Consider the following 19298-nt stretch of genomic DNA (forward strand, 5'->3'; position numbering starts at 1 on the left):
ACATAAAATAAAAAGATTGTATTGAAAGAAAAGATCTGTCGCTAATTCTGTTACATTGCGACCTTACACCATGTTGCTTTGTGGGTAACACTTTATTTTAATGTGTCCTTGTTAAACATGTTACATGTATTTACTATAGTAATAAATATAAAGTAAAGCTGCAAGCAGCGATGAAAGGGCCCTCACACCTGTGCCACAGCCACCCGGTGGCTTTATGAAAACAGAGCACCGTGGGAAATATGCATTTAAGTATATAAATATAGAAGGACTACGTCAGTCATTTGTATTTGCCACACTTCCTGCTACCAGCTGGTGGCGCTATGACTATAACTAAATTTTGGCGTGTAAATATCTTCAGGCCAGGGCAATTATCAAACGTGAAGTTTGAGGCAGATCGGACATTGTATGCTTGAGTTACAACAACTTCCTGTTTCATGACAATAATAGCATGCTTTAGCACTCAGCTAAGTGTTGCTAGCATGTTTTAGAATGTTTGTAGTATGTTTAGCACTCAATTGCACATTTTAGTATATTGCTAGTAGTGCATCACAGTGTTAAACACGTCACTTCCTGTTGCCAGTGGGTGGCGCTATTACTATAACTGAATATTGTCAGGGCAGGACTCTTGTCAAACGTGAAGTTTGGGACAGATTGGACATTGTATGCCTGAGTTACAACAACTTCCTGTTTCGTGGCGTTAATCGCATACATTAGCATTTAGCCAAGTGTTGCATGATTTAACGTGTTTCTAATATGTTTGGTACTTCATGGCATGTTTAAATGTGTTTCAGGGAGTGAGTTACAGTGTGAAACATTACATTTCCTGTTGCCTGCAGGTGGCGCTATGACTGTAACTGAATATTGCCATGTAGATGTCTTCAGGCCAGGACTCACAGAAAGTTTGGGGCAGATCGGACATTGCATGCCCGAGTTACAACAACTTCCTGTTTTAGGGCGAAACATCGAAGTTTGTCAGGCTGCCACGGACACGCCCTTCAGCGAAAACTCTAGATCTTCAACATCACAAAGGCCTCTAGATTAGACTGACCAAATATGACGTTGATCTGATAAAATCTCTAGGAGTTCGTTCGTTAAAGTACAACGTCTGGAAATGGCAAAAACTGCAAAAATTTTGCAGAGAAAACTCAAAATATCTCACTTCCAGTTGTTGGGTTTTCTGATTTTGCACCCACAGACTTTTTTGTAGGTATTGGGATGTTACATGTGTGTACCAAATATCACACTTGTATGTGAAACGTAGCACGAAGGGCGCTTAATTGAAATTTTGTAGGTGGCGCTATTGCCACAACTAATTTTAAAAAACCCATATCAGACGTAAATTTTCACCACTTCTGATGCGCGTGCAAAGTTTCATGAGTTTTCGAGCATGTTTAGGCCCTCAAAAATGTGATTCATTTCGGAGAAGAAGAATAATAGACCGAGTAATTACAATAGGGTCTTCACACCATCGCCATTAGACATAATTACATTCAACTAACCCTAAACCAAACTCTAATCTCTAATCCTAACCTTACAATAAGTACATGTAGTTAATTAATATTACGCAGTACTTCAATGTATAATTACACTGTAACAGGGACACATTAAAATAAAGTGTAACTGCTTTGTGTGATGTTTTCCTTATCTTTCGCATTTTAACTAGTATCCTGTAACTAGTGTAATTTCTAAAGTTACAAAATGAGAGCTAGACTATGTATCATGTTTTACTTCCACAATGGTTTGACATCTACATTGACTTCTGACTTTTTGGGGGATGAATCACTTTTGCTAGGTGCTACTTAAAAGGTCACATTTCCCTTGGGTTTCCAAAAAAAGGTTTTTCCATCCGTGTAATCTCAGTTTGGTTTGACTTCACCTTCATACAACCTCAATCTCATGTGGTACTCTCATGAATTGTAAAGCCAGGCCTGCAAGAGTGTGTGTGCTCCCACTTTATGCATTGCCTATTAAGGCAGATGAATACTGCTCTGTTTGCTGCTCTATGGAGTAGTTTATTCCTGGAGTTAGAAGCTAAATAGACACTGAACACCCGCTTGTTTTTGTGTGAGTAATGGAGAGAGCTTGCACACAACTGCCTCATAAGATCCGGTTGTTTCTGTTTCTTGGCAAAGTCGAAATGTAGTGATTCTGTCCAACACCCAGTGGGCCTGCAGCTGCCTCTCTCTCTCTCTCTCTCTCTCTCTCTCTCTCTCTCTCTCTCTCTCTCTCTCTCTCTCTCTCTCTCTCTCTCAAACACACACCAGATCATCTCTTTCATTTCTTGTGTTCCTCTTCCAGTATTTAGTACTGTTTTTTTCCTCTCTTCAAGACTTCACAGCTGAACGGCACAGGAAGTAATGCTGTGGAGATATTAGTAAAGTTGTAAACAACACCCTGAGAAAATCTGCAATCTGTGCTCATTCAGTATTTCAATAATAGAGCTCAAAAACATACGATCTCTTGTACAGTCGTGGTGCCGTGTTAAATTATGGAAATGGATTGTGAATTTCATGGCAGTTTAATGTATAGCATTGTACTGAATAGTTACCGAATTGAGGGACTATCAAAGTTTTTAATGGTGTTTAATTAGATTGCAATCTGGTTAATGCATTTACGTGTATTAAAGGGATAGTTCACCCAAAAATGAAAATTGTCATCATTTACTCCCCCTCAAGTTGTTCCAAACCTGTATAAATTTCTTTGTTCTGCTGCACACAAGGGAAGATATTTAGAAGAATCTTTGTACGCAAGCAGATCTCGCCCCCCCATTGACCGCCATAGTATCCATTTACATATGGTAGTAAATAGGGGGTGAGATCTGCTAGGTTACAAACATTCTTCCAAATATCTTCCTAACCAAGCAGATCTCACCCCCCATTTGCTACCATATAGGGGGAAAAAAAATAAAAAAATACTATGGGGGGCGAGATATGCTTGGGTACAAAGATTCTTCCAAATATCTACCTAACCAAGCAGATCTTGCCACCCCTACTACCATACAGGAAAAAAATACTATGGCAGTCAATGGGGCCGAGATCTGCTTGGGTACAAAGATTCTTCCAAATATCTTCCTAACCAAGCAGATCTCGCCCCCCATTTGCTACCATATAGGAAAAAAAAAATACTATGGCAGTCAGTGGGGGCGAGATATGCTTGGGTACAAAGATTCTTCCAAATATCTTCCTAACCAAGCAGATCTCGCCCCCCATTTACTACCATATAGGAAAAAAAAAAATACTATGGCAGTCAATGGGGGCGAGATATGCTTGGGTACAAAGATTCTTCCAAATATCTTCCTAACCAAGCAGATCTCGCCCCCCATTTACTACCATATAGGGAAAAAAAAATACTATGGCAGTCAATGGGGGGCGAGATCTGCTTGGGTACAAAGATTCTTCCAAATATCTTCCAAACCAACCAGATCTCGCCCCCCCATTTACTACCATATAGGAAAAAAAATACTATGACAGTCAATGGGGGGCGAGATCTGCTTAGGTACAAACATTCTTCCAAATATCTTCCTTTGTGTACAGCAGAACAAAAAAATGTATACAGGTTGAGGGTGAATAAATGATGACAATTTTAATTTTGGGGTGAACTATCCCTTTAAGCTAGCAATTGTTGGTTCCCAGAACATTCTAGGAACATTAGTTGATGCTTGTAAAATGAAACCTAAAAATAAAGTTTCTAGAACATTATTTATTTGGTTCCCCAAATAATTACCAACTGGAAACAACTGCTAACATTAGGGGAATGTTCGGTTTGTTGGGAAGCCCAGCTGTTTGTTTGTTTTTTCAATTTCTATAAACTGCAATATTGGCTTAATACAGTTATGACAATAGTAACATGTAGCTCTTTGTGTATGAGAAAGGCACATTTCACTTAGAATTTTTTTTATTATTATTAATTAAACATTTACATGAATGCCATATTCCATTCCGTGTCCATATTCAGATTAATCATCTGATTATTAATTGGAATATTCTTGTTCATGTGTAGGCTGAATACACCTGATTCTTGATTATGTTTGTCCCCGAATATGAGGTTACAGACAGTAGGCTATATCCTTGCAACAACATCTACCATGATAGTTTTTGAATTACCTTGCTGTAAATATCATGGTACATCACCATTAGTGCTATTACCATCTCTCCACCACAGTACTAGTAGTGTGTAAACATTATAATGTGATATTTTTTTCCCTCGTGTGCCAATGAAATCAAAGCTAGGTTACAGTAACAGTGTTCGGTTTCAATAACTCCACGCCCAGCAAGAGCAGCTCTCTCCTCTCGTAACGAAAGACTGCCATATAGGAACCGAAAGAAAGAAACACTGATGCTGGGCCGCCCTGCTGTCGGTACAACGGCGCGCGCGCACACACATAGAGAAAGAGAGAGAGAGAGAGAGAGAGAGAGAGAGCGCGCGCGCGAGGAGAACAGCGTGTGTACGGTGACCGAGAGCGCACGGACAGAGCTGCTTGTGAGTGTGATTTAACCCGCGTCTCCAGGCAACCGGCCCGTCTGGAGGACCATCATCCTCCCGTTAAGCTCAGCTGCACCGGGACCGCGTTATACAGTAAATATCCGGAGCATCATTCCATCATTGAGCTCCGGTATGGACTAACGGCTTTATTCATACAGCAGCGCACGGCGGAGCGTCTGTTTGTCGGTAACATGCTGCAGAAATACTAATAGGAAACCTCGCCGTTCAGTCCGGATTGTTTTTGTTCTCGTGGATTAAACTTGTGTCCGGGATGGGGAAGGAGCAGGAGCTGCTGGAGGCGGCGCGGACTGGGAATGTGGGGCTGGTGGAGAAGCTCTTGAGTGGGAAGAAAGGATTGCTGGGCTCGGGCTCCGGCTCCATACCTCTGCCCGGGTTACTCAGGTATGAAAACAGACCGTAGCGGACAAGTTTATTTCTGTGTGTCGTGGGATAAAAGGGCTCTCCGGGAGCCCACCGGTTCTGTGCTGTTTATATCAGTACAGACAGAGAGATTGCAGTTGCTTGAGCAATGCAATACATCACACACACCCACTCTAGGCATCCCCGACCCACTGCGCCCCTCATACACTGTGTGTGTCGGGATATATGGGAGACCGTTGTGACACATTTTGTTTCAACGTCTGTAACTCGGTGTTCTTTTGCTCTACATGTCTCAAATTTTGATATGACATTCAGATATGTGTCTGATTCAAATTAAAGCAGTTTAGAATTCCACAACTTATCCCTAAACTGTGCACATTAATGTCAAGTACAAAGAGTGCTGTTGTTTGTCATCTTAATGATCATTAATAGACTTTTATTCTGAGAAAATCTCACATGTGTCTTCTTCTCTGGAGTTTCTGAAGGGAGCTTAATGTCTCCAACTGTGCTCAGATTTGCCAAGACAGCAAAGTCTGCAATCAAAAGTCTGAGATTATGGTATTAAAGGGATAGTTCGCTCAAAAATGAAAATTCTGTTATCATTTACTCACCCTCATGTCGTTCCAAACCAGTATGACTTTCATAATATCTATGTTTTTTCCCCCACACAGTGGAAGTATAACCAAAACTGTTTGGTTACCAACATTCTTCAAAATATCTTGTTTTATGTTCCAAGAAAGTCATGCAGGTTAGGAACGACATGAGGTTGAGTAAATAGTGACGGAATGTTCATTTTTGGATGAACTATTCCTTTAACTCAGGCATTTCTCAATACTTCCCAAATGATCTACTGTCCACATTCATTACATAGCTCTGTACCAAAGAGGGGAATGGGACGGGAACATGATGAGGGGGGCCCACCACAGTCCTTTCTGATATAGCCTACTCATTGGGCCTGGTGAAGGAGTGTAGTGCCCACCCATAAAAATTTTGCCCCAGGCCCCAGCAAATTATAAGGACGGCACTGCTCTTACTGTACTGTATGTCTCATTTTTATGTCTCCTAAGACGTTTTAGGAGAAACATTTGTGACTAAATCGATATTTAAAAGGGTCGTTCACCCCAAAAATGAACATTCAGACATTCTGTTCACTCGCCCTCATGTCATTTCATACCTGACTTACTTTCTTCTGTGGAACACAAAAGAAGATATTTTGAAAAATGTCTCAGTGGTTTTTGTTCATGCAATGATTGGTAAGGTGACCAATTTTGGACCCCACCGTCTTTCATTATATGGACAAAAATCTCTTTTTATTATCCTTTTTTTATTGCAGAACATTTAAGTACATATCAGGGAAATCATATTCATATCTCAAATAACAATGAATAACCAAAGTATAATAAACAAATAGCAGAATAAAAGCAGTTTTAAAATTAAATCACATCTTTAAATAAACTCATAAAGCATTAAAAATCTGTTTTTTTTATTGTTGTGCATAAGTCTGAGGGATGATATTAGAGAGTTTAATTCAAGAAGAAATAATGGAAAACAATGGAGATTTAAACCATTTTTGTTTATGAATGAAAAATTTAGTATACAAAATAATGAAATTGGTAACATTTTCAAGAGATAAATGATCAGGGTTTTCATAATAAAAAACAATATCTTTGAGAACTGAGGAAATAAACTTAAATAAGCCCCGAATTTTTTTTTCTTCCTTGCTTATTAAATGTTTTATTTGTTTATTTATTTTTATATTTTACATTTTTCGATTAAATATATTGGACAATCTCATTAGCTATGGCCTCTGAGCAATAAGGCTTTTTCTTTTTTTTTTTGGAATTTTTTGAGTGCTGTTAATTATAATTAGTTGGTTAATGGAGGTTTAATGAAGCCTCATAAAAGGACAAAATCCTTCATTTCTTTCTCTTAGAACAAACTTTAACACTCTTTATTGTTAGTAATGATTGATTTCTCCAGTACCTAGTGTGTGTTGCTTGGTTTGCCCTCTGTGATGTGTTTTATCAGCTGTTCATGCCTGTGTTTATGGTTCTCCGGTACAGTATATGATCTCGGAAACATGTATCTCCACATCAGTATGTAAAATGACAAGTGTGTGGAACAGAGAGAAGGAAACGTATGCTTCGGGAATGGCCAGGCAGAGATGGGGGGAAGGGCACCTGGGAACGACATGCCTGCTCGCGTTTGTGTGAGCTTGTGAGCGAGAGAGGCCGATTGAGCAGAGAAGTGTGCCGCCCGGCTCAGACATCAGCCACCTCGCTGGTTAAAACAGCGAGTACAATCAATGCCGCGCATGTGTGCCTGTACAAAAGATCCCTCTCCCTGCTAATCGGCATTTTTCCAAGGAAACGGTTGACATAATCTTTCTGCTTCTCTAATTTGGGGCACAGAAGGCATATTCTGTTGTTTTGTGGTGGATCCTTGTGGTTGGGAGATGGGAAGTGTGTTTGTGTTTTTCTCTTACTGGGTCAGGACTATTGGCCGGAGGAATGGGACAGTGGGGTACAGTGCAGGGCCTGGCTCTGTCCATCTGTCCACGGTGCTGGAAGTTGTGTCGTTTTCTCTCTGATAGCTCTGCAGTGTCACAGTTAGTGACGAAGCATCGCCCGGGGAGGATTCACATGGCCTTATCTTAAAATGAGGGCGGATCTATGACAGGTCAAAGGTCACCTGAAAAATTTGAGATTATGTGATCATGTTAAGAATGGAATACTAGATTTCACTGTATGCTTCCTACTATTTTTTCCTAAATTTACATGAATATGTGAATTTTCATTGAATGTGTGAATATGTGAATGGTGTCCAGTTATCCACTTGGAAATCATAATCTTTAACAATAAAGTCTTTATATATATATGCTAAGGCAGCATTGCATGTACTCTTCAAAGAAAAGGCAACCCCAGCATGCATCGTGCTCAGTAAAAAAAAAATACAAGATGGTGGATGAGGTGAGAAAAATGTTGATTATAAATTCTTATATTTCATTCAATACTAAAAAGAAAAATACTATAAAAGTTATTTTGTTAAAATAAAAAACATTAATGTACATTATAAGGTTGTGATGCCTAAATTCATTTGTAGCATTTAAAACAACTGATTTTAGTAGTTTAAAATTATTAAACAATATAAACAAACACAAAATAAAAATGTTTAATATCTTAACATTGTAATAATTTAATATGAAAATTGTGTTAAAATTATAGAATTTTAATATCCGTAAATGCCAGTTATTATCCTTTTATTTCAATTTTGTGTAAAAATGTTTTAACTTTTAGCAAATCAGTCAAAAATCACTGCTGTAATCAGTTGTAATCCATGCATTTCTTTGGTGCATTGCATTGTGGGATACTGTATTCTGTGCAGTGTGCTCTTTTGTAAACTTGGAAGTTTTTTTATTGGTATGGAAAATTGAATGATAATTGGATATTTAATTGTACATGCTCATTTCTCCTATTTTTTTTTTTTTTTTTGCATTTAGATTACATTTGCCATCATCTAATGCTCATTTAAAGTTAATCTTTAATAATGCAGTTACAACCCGAATTCCGGAAAAGTTGGGACGTTTTTTAAATTTGAATAAAATGAAAACTAAAAGACTTTCAAAATCACATGAGCCAATATTTTATTCACAATAAAACATAGATAACATAACAAATGTTTAAATTGAGAAATTTTACAATTTTATGCACAAAATGAGCTCATTTCAAATTTAATGCCTGCTACAGGTCTCAAAATAGTTAGGACGGGAGCATGTTTACCATGGTGTAGCATCTTCTCTGCTTTTCAAAACAGTTTGAAGATGTCTAGGCATTGAGGTTATGAGTTTCTGGAGTTCATAGTGTCTTCCAAAACATGCAAGCTGCCCATACCGTATGCACTTATGCACCCCCATACCATCAGAGATGCTGGCTTTTGAACTGAACGCTGATAACACGCTGGAAGGTCTCCCTCCTCTTTAGCCCAGTCGACACGGCGTCTGTGATTTCCAACAAGAATGTCAAATTTGGACTTGTCTGAACATAGAACATTTTTCCACTTTGAAATTAACAGTTCATTTTAAATGAACCTAGGCCCACAGGACACGACGGCGCTTCTGGACCATGTTCACATATGGCTTCCTTTTTGCATGATAGAGCTTTAGTTGGCATCTGCAGATGGCACGGCGGATTTTTTTCATTTTGTGCATAAAATTGTAAAATTTCTCAGTTTAAGCATTTGTTATGTTATCTATGTTCTATTGTGAATGAAATATTGGCTCATGTGATTTGAAAGTCTTTTAGTTTTCATTTATTTCAAATTCAAAAAACGTCCGAACTTTTCCGGAATTCGGGTTGTAAATGTAATATTTATCAAATCTCAAAATGAATATCAATTTTTTTGACATTATAATGTTGTGATGCCTCAATACACTTGTAGCATTTAAAGTGACTTTTTAGTATTTTTATTTTTATTTATTAGTACTTTTTTATTTAGACAAAATAGTTTGCAATTTTAATATCTTAATATTTTAACAAATTAATATGACAAATTTTAAATTACTAAAATTTAATATGAAAATAATTATAATATAATTATAAGTTTATCGTTATCGGACAGAATTTTAATATCGGTGCATCCTCACTTAAAATAATAAAAAAGTTAACTTTTGGCAGATGTCAAAATTCCTGCTGTGATCACTTCTATTTCATTACTCATTGTTGAGCTCATTGCATTGTGGAATACAGTATTCTGTGCAGAGTTCTCTGTTGTATACTGCACGTTTTGGCAAATGTAGTAGTAGGTCATTCAGATATTCTGTCCATGCTGTCAAAGTCCCTTAAAGCAGATGACAGCGGTCATCTTGGAAACACCCTAGGCTGCTAATTTCTATGTTGATAATAGGCATACAAATAAAGCATGTTCCAATGACATAGGTTTGTGGCTTTGACCTCTGGCACACATACACTGTCGCAAGGGGGACGGGACCCACTGCTGTATGATCAATGTTTTGTGCCCTCATAGTGCTAATGGATTAGCCCATCAATAATGACACAGTGTGAATGCTGCATTAGGCAGCACTGCACTTAGAAACACATGATTTCAGATGATACTACATTCATACGCTCATTGCTTAATATGATAATGATAAACTAAATTGCATAGAGATTATTTGTCTCTCTGTTAAAATGCCTGTTGGACTTGTGAGGCAGTAGTTGGATATATTTTTTAAGTCTGAATGTTATTTATTTATTTTAATTATTCATTTTCTGTCGTAAAAGCATGGATAGCCTATATAAAGCATCACTTACTGGCATTGATTCAGGATGACGGATATTGTGATGATGATGTTGGTTATCGGAAACAAGATCCCCTTGGCTACCAGTCACTTTGCTGATTGCCTTGTTGTCTAATTTGATTGGTCATTGAGCATGTCAATCATGCTTTATAGACACACTCCTAGTGTGAAGGTTGTTCCAAAAGGTAGCTTTAGCTTAACTTAATAATGTCGCCTTCTAAGATACCTTAATACCTTAAAAAGGCAGCATTGCATGTATTCTTCAAAGAAAAGGCAATACCAGCATGCATTAAGCTCAGTAAAAAAACAAAAAAACAAGATGGTGGATAAGGTGAGAAAAATGTTGATTATAAATTCTTATATTTCAAACTGGCTAACAGCTAAAGCACATCACACTAATTAAGACACTGCCCCTAAATCTTGGTTACCTTACTAATCAAGTCAACCATCGCGACCCATCCCTACTTGCTAATACTATGAAGAGAGCAGTTAGCATCTGTTTTCTGTCTTGGCTGGTCTGGGGCAGTCACTGATTCGTCATGTCCCTGCAGTTTATCAAAATAAACATTCAGCACCATTATCCCCCGTCTTATCAGGCACAGAAACAGACCGCTGAGCGACACAGACTGCAGTGCCATTGAGAACACCACACTGAGCCCTGCACACTTCACTGTCAGAGCCGCTTACTAAAAACATGGACCGCTACCAAACCTTCTGGTCTGGAGCTCAGCCGTCAGCTAGTGTGGAGGAGTGTTCTCAGATAGAGAGAAAGAGGGAGGAGGACATTTATATATCACCATCATTAAGAGATGAGTGGACAGGGGAGGAAGGGGTGGCTTATTGGGGTCAAAGGTCAGATTTGTGTAGAATGGAGTGTGTTCTGTTTGTGTGCTATAGGAGTGTCGAGCGGGTTTGTCTGAGACACATTCTGTCTGCTTCTAAGTAATCACCTGAGTGTGAGTGTGCATAAATCACACTGTGATGGCGAGTAAGAAAATGACCCTTTCCACGAAAGTTTCACTTTGCACAATGACTCAGCATGAGAACCAGACAGTTGCAAACTAGCCTCATAAAGCCAGATTACTGTGTCTTATTCTGGCTAAGACCCTGTTTACACCTGGTAATAAGATGCGTTTTGGTCGATTGGATCACAAGTGGATGACGCTAAATACAGGTGTAAATGGAGTCTAAAACGTTTTGAGCTTGTCCACTTTCGACCACTTCCATGCGTTCGAACAGCCACAAAAGACTACCTACTCTCTGCCTACTGATCTAATGTAAACATGGAAAGCGCACTAGGCAGACAAGATTTAAACTTTGTCGGCTGAAGGCCCCAGTTTGGTTTGAATACGAAAAATGTACCCAGCACAATGTTCTCTCACCATTCCTGATTTCTAACACTCACTCACAGTGTTCAGTGTGGTCTTGTGGCTGTCAGAGCAGAAACGAAAGTTGATGCTCTTGTGCTTTTCCGTCGTCTCTGGGCGTGTTCATGTGTAAATTGCTTGAGCTTATTTTGTCCATTAGATCGAAAGTTCTGAAAAAAAAAACATACATCCGATTGACCAAAACGCATCTTAATACGTGTAAACAAGGGCCTACGTATGGCCCATTTAGACAGAAAAAGGTCTTGTGACTGTCATGTAAATCTGCCAGCCATGTTTTGTGATCTTATGTGATTCGATGAAATTCGATATACCACAAAAATTGACCAGTAAGCGATGAAGTGGTACAATAGCTCAATCAACAGCCTCCGCAATTATTTGCACAGACAACACAGATGACAGTTGCATGTTGACAGAGTTTTTGTCCGTCCAAAAGAAATAAATGATTATTTCATAGACATAACTGAGAAAATTAAACAAAATACTATTGTTGCTGGATATGCCATTTACTTGATACAAAGTGATTCAGCCAAAGCTATTGAATATCTTTCAAAGAATCAATGTCAAAAATCCAGAAAATCCACTGGTTAATTCTTCCTCAAAAGCTTTTATTGTAGCAACCCTGCACCATGTAATACTACTTTGTTTCCCAGTAGAACAGTGTTGTTATTGTTTACTATTTTCACTAAAACTCCACTTACTGGAATAAAATATGAAAAGCTGAAACTGAAATAACAACAAATTAAAGCTAAATAGAAATGGGAAAAAAATAAAATTAATATAAACGACAAAAACACAAAACAAAATTACTAAAACTTAAAATGAAAAAAAGTATAAAAATAAAAGCTAATTCAAAATATTAAAAATACTAATAGTATGTCAATAATACTAAAATTACATTGCAGTGGACTGATAAATCTTTCTACTTAAAATCCAGGAAGTTACTTGTTCAGGCAGTCCCATTCAAGTGCAATTCTTCATTTGCAAGTCTTCATTTGTAAGTTGCTTTGGATAAAAACGTCTACAACTCTAAATGAATAAATGTAAATGATATGCAAATTTCAGAAAGCTCTTGTCATTTTTGTGTGCAATTTGCATCATGCACAGAAAGGATGATGTTTGTATTTGTCAGTAAGTAAATAAAATAAACAGAATAATAAGTAAATACAAGTAATAGACATGCTGTTCACAAGGAAAACATGAAGCTTGCTAACCAGCATGTTCTTTCTGTAATTAAAACGCCTAGTGGAGACACCAGCATAACAACATTGCATATTAGGAACCGTCATCCAAAACACAATCTTTTCATCAGGGGCCGTAACACACGTTACATGTAACATGGTATCCTGTTAACAAATTTGTTACAAACATCATTCACAGCCTCTTTCACAGGTTTAAGTAAGCAATGAGGTACGAAAGGCTGTGCTGTATCATGAATAAGTCACGGCTGAAGGGCGTTGTTAGACATGACGCGAAGCGGAGTGCCTGCAACCCCTTCAGCCGTGACTTATTTATGATACAGCACTAGCCTCGAGTACCTTATTGCTTTTATAAAACGGTTACCACACAATACAAATATTGAAGCCAAAAATATGTATCAATGCAACTTTCATGAAGTAAACTTTCAATAAAAGCCTTCCTTCCGCCGGAAAAATAGTCCCTGACTGTGAACAGCAACAGAAGTTACATTATTACGCCATTAGATGGCAGCAAAGACTGTCTTTATAAGTGTGTCAGTCAGTAGCGAAGACTTTTACATTGAAAAGACTGAACTGTTGTAAACACGGAACAAGACGCAACTGACAAATGCTTTGACTAGTGCTTGTAGCGGACATTTAAACATATTTTTTATTATGAACATAGGACTGACCTGAAGGAAAATGCTAAATCTGAATGCAGATAATAAACTCACTCTCTCGATCTCTCTCTCACAATACTCTTCTATATAATACAGGAAGCTTCAATGAACAATATCATTTGAGAACATACAGTTTACGTTGCTAAGGGTGTTGTGTGATACACAGAACCGTTGAGTGAAGCAGTCATAGCTGTGTTCTATTGTGAATAAAACACAGCTATTGACCAATCAGAATCAAGGACAGGAACTAACCGTTTTATAAAGAGCTTTATAACAGCCCCTGCATAATGGGGACCATCTTCTAAAAAATACTCTTTTCAGCAGGGGACGTAACACGTAACATTTGTTGCAAACATCATTCATAGTCATAGCTTTTGACACATTAAAGAACTTAATAACAGCATTGTGTGATGGGAACCATCATCCCAATCACACTCTTTTCAGCAGGGGACATAACATGGGTTACATGTAACACATTATTCTGTCAACACGTTCGTTGCAAACATAATTAACAGAGCTAAAAGAGCTTCATAACAGCAATAATCCTGCATGATAGGAACCATCATTCAAAACATACTTTTTTCAGCAGGGGATGTAACACACTTTACATGTAACACATTATTCTGTTAATAAATTTGATGCAACCATTAATCAATCTTAATGGTTTTCAAACTTTAAAAGAGCTTCATAACAACACTGCATAATGGGAATTAACTTCCAAAATATTCTTTTCAGCAGGGGACGTAACACGCGTTACATGTAACACATTATCCAGTTAACACATTTGTTGTAAACATTACTCACTCTTTCACAGGTAAAAAAAAGCTTTATAACAGTATTGCTTAATGGGAACTATCATTAAAAAAAACTGTCTTTTTAGCAAGGGACATAACAAGTGTTACATGCAACACGTTATCCCGTTAACACGTTTGTTGCAAAGATCATTCACAGTCTCAGTACTTTTCACAGGTTAAAAGAGCTTCCCTCCTGTTCCCTGATCAGTTTAGCTGTTTCTCCTCGAGCTGTGGCAAGAAGTGTTAAGGCTAACTGCTCCGTGGAGGAAACCCATCTGTGCTAGCGCGGCCTTGATTAGCTTAGGCTCTGTGTAATGCTCCTGCCAGTGATTGTTCTACTCCTCGGAGCATGCTTGCCCTTTGTTTGAAAAGCTGTCATAAATCAACCTCTCAGGCCCTCATCCTTTAGCTTAACATTGCTTATGGCCTGGTGTTTTTTGTGCTGATGAATGGCCATCACAGTTTTGTTTAGATGAGTGTCCTCCTGGTACTAGGGTTCAGATAGCTTGTCTTTCCCCTGGAAAGTTCTGAATCACATGATCAGACATGTGACCACTGGATTAGCAGGCTTCATGGACATTCGGGTAGAAAATACCAGTGTTCCTCTGAAACTGGAAATAACAACCCAACACTCTAAAAAATGCTGGATTGTTTCAACTTAAATTTGGGTCAAAAATGGACAAACCATTGTCGAAATTTGGGTCGAAACAACCCGGCATGTTTTAGAGTGAATGTTAGACTGATTTAAGTGCCACTAACTTCACAGTTTCAAACATACTTCATAGTTCATACTACAAAAATAACTTGCAGATCACTGTGGGTGAGAAATCTGAGTTGCTCATTTATGCTCCTGATTGTATCCTACATACCTGGCATATCTGACATTCCAAAATCACAGGATCTCATTAACAAAACCATGGATTTATGTAAGGTTGTTTTTAGTGTTTTACAAGGAGCAAGAAAGTAGGGCAACACTGACCTTTGACCCTCCATCTGGAGAAGTATGTGTGAGGACACATTACACTTTACAAGACCCCTCTAATTTAGTCCTTCAGCCAAGCGCCAAGACGTGTGTACATAGAAAGTCCCTCTCCACCTTTTTGTCTCTTGTCTTTTACAAATCCCCCATCTTATCTTTCAATCCCTCTTTTCTCTCCACTCTTCCTTTCTTACCTCTCTCTTTTTTCAGTTAGGTTCTCAATGCCATTGGTAGCAGGGTTTCCACTGTAGTATCGATCAGCTTCTCTCACTCGTTCCCTCCTGATTGATCCTAAGACTCAGCTTACAGTCCCATTAGAGGCCTGGTCAGCACTGCCTGCCAAACAGAAGAGAAAGACAACGGGTGCCAAGAGAGCTCAATTACTCTATTCCTCCCTCACACTCTATCACTCCTTTCTCCTCTTTTTCTTGATATATACACACACATGTTCTTGGAAGCCTTTTTTGGCTGAGTCTCATGACGAAATGTCCATATTTCAACCCAAAATCAAAAGAAAACGATAATCTTACAATTACAATTGTGCTTTACAAATAAAAATATGTACAGTGGCAGAATGCAAAATAGTTTTCTATTTCTTCAAGCTAAATATAATTTTAATTTTGGAATAACACCCATATATTTCTTACGTTTTTGTGAAGTGAGTTGGACATTCTGACCGAAGAATGTTTCAGTCCCTGAGTGAAATCCACTTAAAGCTGAGTTAACACCAGCTTACTGGTGTAACCCAATTAGCATTGAGTTCAACATTAGCGGCTAGTCATGCTCTTGGTATATGTGTGCCCTGGAAGTTGCAGAGTCATATGTTTAAACGGATGTATGTATCTCCGCTTCAGAGCTTGTCCTGTGTACATTACGCAGCCTTGATCATTGCCCAGTGTTTGTGCACAGCCAAAGGATGTCCTAGTGATAGTGATGATGATGTGTTGTGTGTGTAAAATGACAGTCCAGGGTTACCGCAGTAACCCATGATGCTATTTCCTTCCAGATGACCTGGTCCAGCTCAGTCACACACACACATGCTGATAATGATTGCACGATATAGAAAGCACAGGATGTTTGAATAGTTCTCACAGATGTTCATTCACATGTGTTGAAATGTTTATTAAAACATCCACTTGGTGAAAGAAAAAAAAAACTTACATAGGCCTATATATATTCCAACTACTCCCAGCACCACCAAATTCTGCATATGGGAAAGACAGATGTCTAACTCTCTCAGATCATCTGTGTGATGGGAAATTTTGTTATTACGTCAGAAGTAGTAGTGCCTAGAATAGCACAGTACATTTTTTGATATATATTCAGTGTTTTAGCCGACCAGTGATACATTGACTTACTAACTGAATACTCAAATATATTTCCTCAACTCTGTAAAAGCATTTTTTTATTGGAAGCTGGAACGATACAGTTGCAGACCCACCATTTTTATTTTATTTAACTCATTTTATAAATAATTTTTTCATAAATCACTGAATAGACATACATAGGAAATATCTATCTAAAAATCTGTTTAAATGTCCGTTACAATATCTTGTCCTTTTAACAGTTAAGGGGTTTTCCCGTGACTGACAGCGCTAGTCAAAGCATTTGTCAGTTGCGTGTTCACAACAATTCAGTCTTTTCAATATAAAAGTCTTCGCTATTGAGTGAATCACTCATAAAGACAGTCTTTGCCGCCATCTAATGGCGTAATAATGTAAATTCTGTTTCTGTTCACGGTCAGGGACTATTTTTTTCTGGCGGAAGGAAGCCTTTTAGTGATTTTACTTCATGGAAGTTGCATTGATACATATATTTTTTGGCTTTAATATTTGTATTGTGTGGTAACTATTTTATAAAAGCAATAAGGTATTCGAGGCTAGTGCTGTATCGTGAATAAGTCACGGCTGAAGGGGTTGCAGGCACTCCGTTTCGCATCATGCCTATCAACGCCCTTCAGCCGTGACTTATTCACGATACAGCACAGCCCCTCGTACCTTATTGCTTACATATATATATATATATATATATATATATATATATATATATATATATATATATAATTTAAAAATATCTATATTTTTTAAAATATTATTCTATCAAAAGTTATTACAAAAATATTTTACATTTTTAAATACAAGAAATAGCTTTAAGCCTTTGATTCTGTGTCCATTACCTCAAGTAGCCTACTTGAGACTCATTACCCAGTTAAATTCCTGCCTTTACTTGTCTGTGTGTTTGTTTTTGGGTACATATCTGGAGACTGGCATTTACTGCAAGGTCATAGCTGGTGCTTGTGCTATTTGTCAGTGATTGCCCATAAGGGAACAGAGACTCATGGGAAAATCTGAATGTTGTGTGATTTGTGAGAGTGCTCAGAACTGTTAAAGAGTGATATATAACTGTTCACCTCTGTTTTTACACCGCCTTGACTGTGTTACAGAAATGTTTATGGGTTGTAGTGTTGATGGGCATGTATGGTTGGTCAGTGTGGTTATTATTATTTGCTGTAATCTCAGGAAATTATAATTATTTACTCTTGTAATGAGCAGGATTTAATTTCGACCCACAGAACTGTAAGTACTGAATAATTAACCTGCTATATAACCTATAAATGCACCTTTTTCATCCATTAGTGTGTGTGCTGTTTTCCTTCAGTAGGTTCACATAGAGCACAGAAGACTAATCTCTCAGGCCATTTGAAACAAATGAGCCATTCTTAACCAGTCAGACACACAATCTGAATCTCAGAATCTCTCTGGCTGTGTTCAAAATGGAAACAAGCCTATTGCTTACTGCACAGTCTACACTGTTTATACTGCCTACTATTTAAAAATTAGTATGTGAAACAGAATGCAGTATACAACAATAAGGCCTGCTATATGTCATATGACCTCATTACACTGAATCATTAATTTATGTAATCTATTTTTTTGCATATATTGTCCATTTTGCTTTTGTTTCTTTCTTGTAAATGTCATGTTTAAACGTTTGTACTGATTAATGTTTTTACATGAAAAAAAGTATAAAGTAAACTATTCAATCCACTGATAATCATGGGTATAAGCTGTTATTTTGCATTTTTAATGACTTTTTGTTTAAAAATAGCATGGCAACACAGGATTTGAACCTGACTCAACTTTCTTAAAATAATAACATTCAGTTTGCACAACGATAAATCAAGCATCAACTGATAGGCCGGATGGTGTTACATAACATTGAAGGTGGAAAATTAAACACTGAACGTTCCACAAATGAGACTCATAAATGGCCTGCAATCTTTTTGAGAGCTTCTTATGTATTTTGACACGCATATGTCATAGTGTTAAAAGGGTGTTGTTGAGTTCAAACCTTGCGCAGTCTGATCACATCTTGAGTCGAGAAAGAGATGTTAAAAGTCATGGTTGATATTGCTGGTCTGGTTGATTCGTCACACTGTAAAAGGAAGCTCATATTGAGGGAGTTGCACATTTTAGCAAATGTAGTAGCAGAACATATTGGTATTCTATGTGTACAAAATCTGCAAACTGTGCACAGTATAAATACTATATTTAATAATGCTGAAACAGTAATGGTAGTTTACAATTCCGGAACCCTCTCTCATACCCTCTCTCTCTCTTAACAGCAGGTTAACAGCATGTGTTGTGCGCTTTCACTGGTTCGTTTGTAGCTGTGTGTATGTTGTGTCTGTATTCATGTGTGTGTTCAGAAGTTAAATGCTGATTCTCTCTCTTCTATAGTTGCTTGTTCATCTATATGGCTGCTTTTGCTGATGTAGTCAGCAAAATGTGTATGTTCATATGTAATGGCATTGGGCCCACACACACTCAAAGTAATTCTCATAACCACTGATGACCACACATACATCCCTAGTGCAAATATTTAAAAAAAAAAAAAAAAGAAAATACATCATGTTATTGGTTATTGAAAGCACAACTTTGTTTGAGGCACTTCTTAGCAAGTAAACTAATTATCAACTAGTTATCCATGTCGGCCAGGTGATCTCTTGTCATCTATGTGGGCGATTCTTATCCAGAATAAGCTGCAATGAGGACCAGATTTTTAGTTTGGTATGCAAGACTATCTGTGACTTTATGAAACAATCGCCTGATTTTCCCGTGTT

At 37.8% G+C, this 19298-nt stretch overlaps 1 protein-coding gene across 3 annotated transcripts in view; it reads left to right on the plus strand.

Moving 5' to 3' along the window:
- Nucleotides 1–4416: 4416 nt before the first annotated feature.
- Nucleotides 4417–19298, plus strand: part of anks1b (ankyrin repeat and sterile alpha motif domain containing 1B) — a 197569-nt gene continuing 182687 nt past the window's right edge. The window contains exon 1 of one of the 3 annotated variants that reach the window (XM_051891015.1): nt 4417–4884. In XM_051891015.1, the coding sequence (XP_051746975.1) occupies nt 4754–4884 (131 nt within the window). In that variant the 5' untranslated portion in view covers nt 4417–4753. The remainder of the gene's footprint in view (nt 4885–19298) is intronic. The other 2 variants (XM_051891014.1, XM_051891013.1) reach the window with 2 other exon arrangements.

Source organism: Ctenopharyngodon idella, chromosome 4 (assembly GCF_019924925.1).
Source record: "Ctenopharyngodon idella isolate HZGC_01 chromosome 4, HZGC01, whole genome shotgun sequence".
NCBI lineage: Eukaryota > Metazoa > Chordata > Actinopteri > Cypriniformes > Xenocyprididae > Ctenopharyngodon > Ctenopharyngodon idella.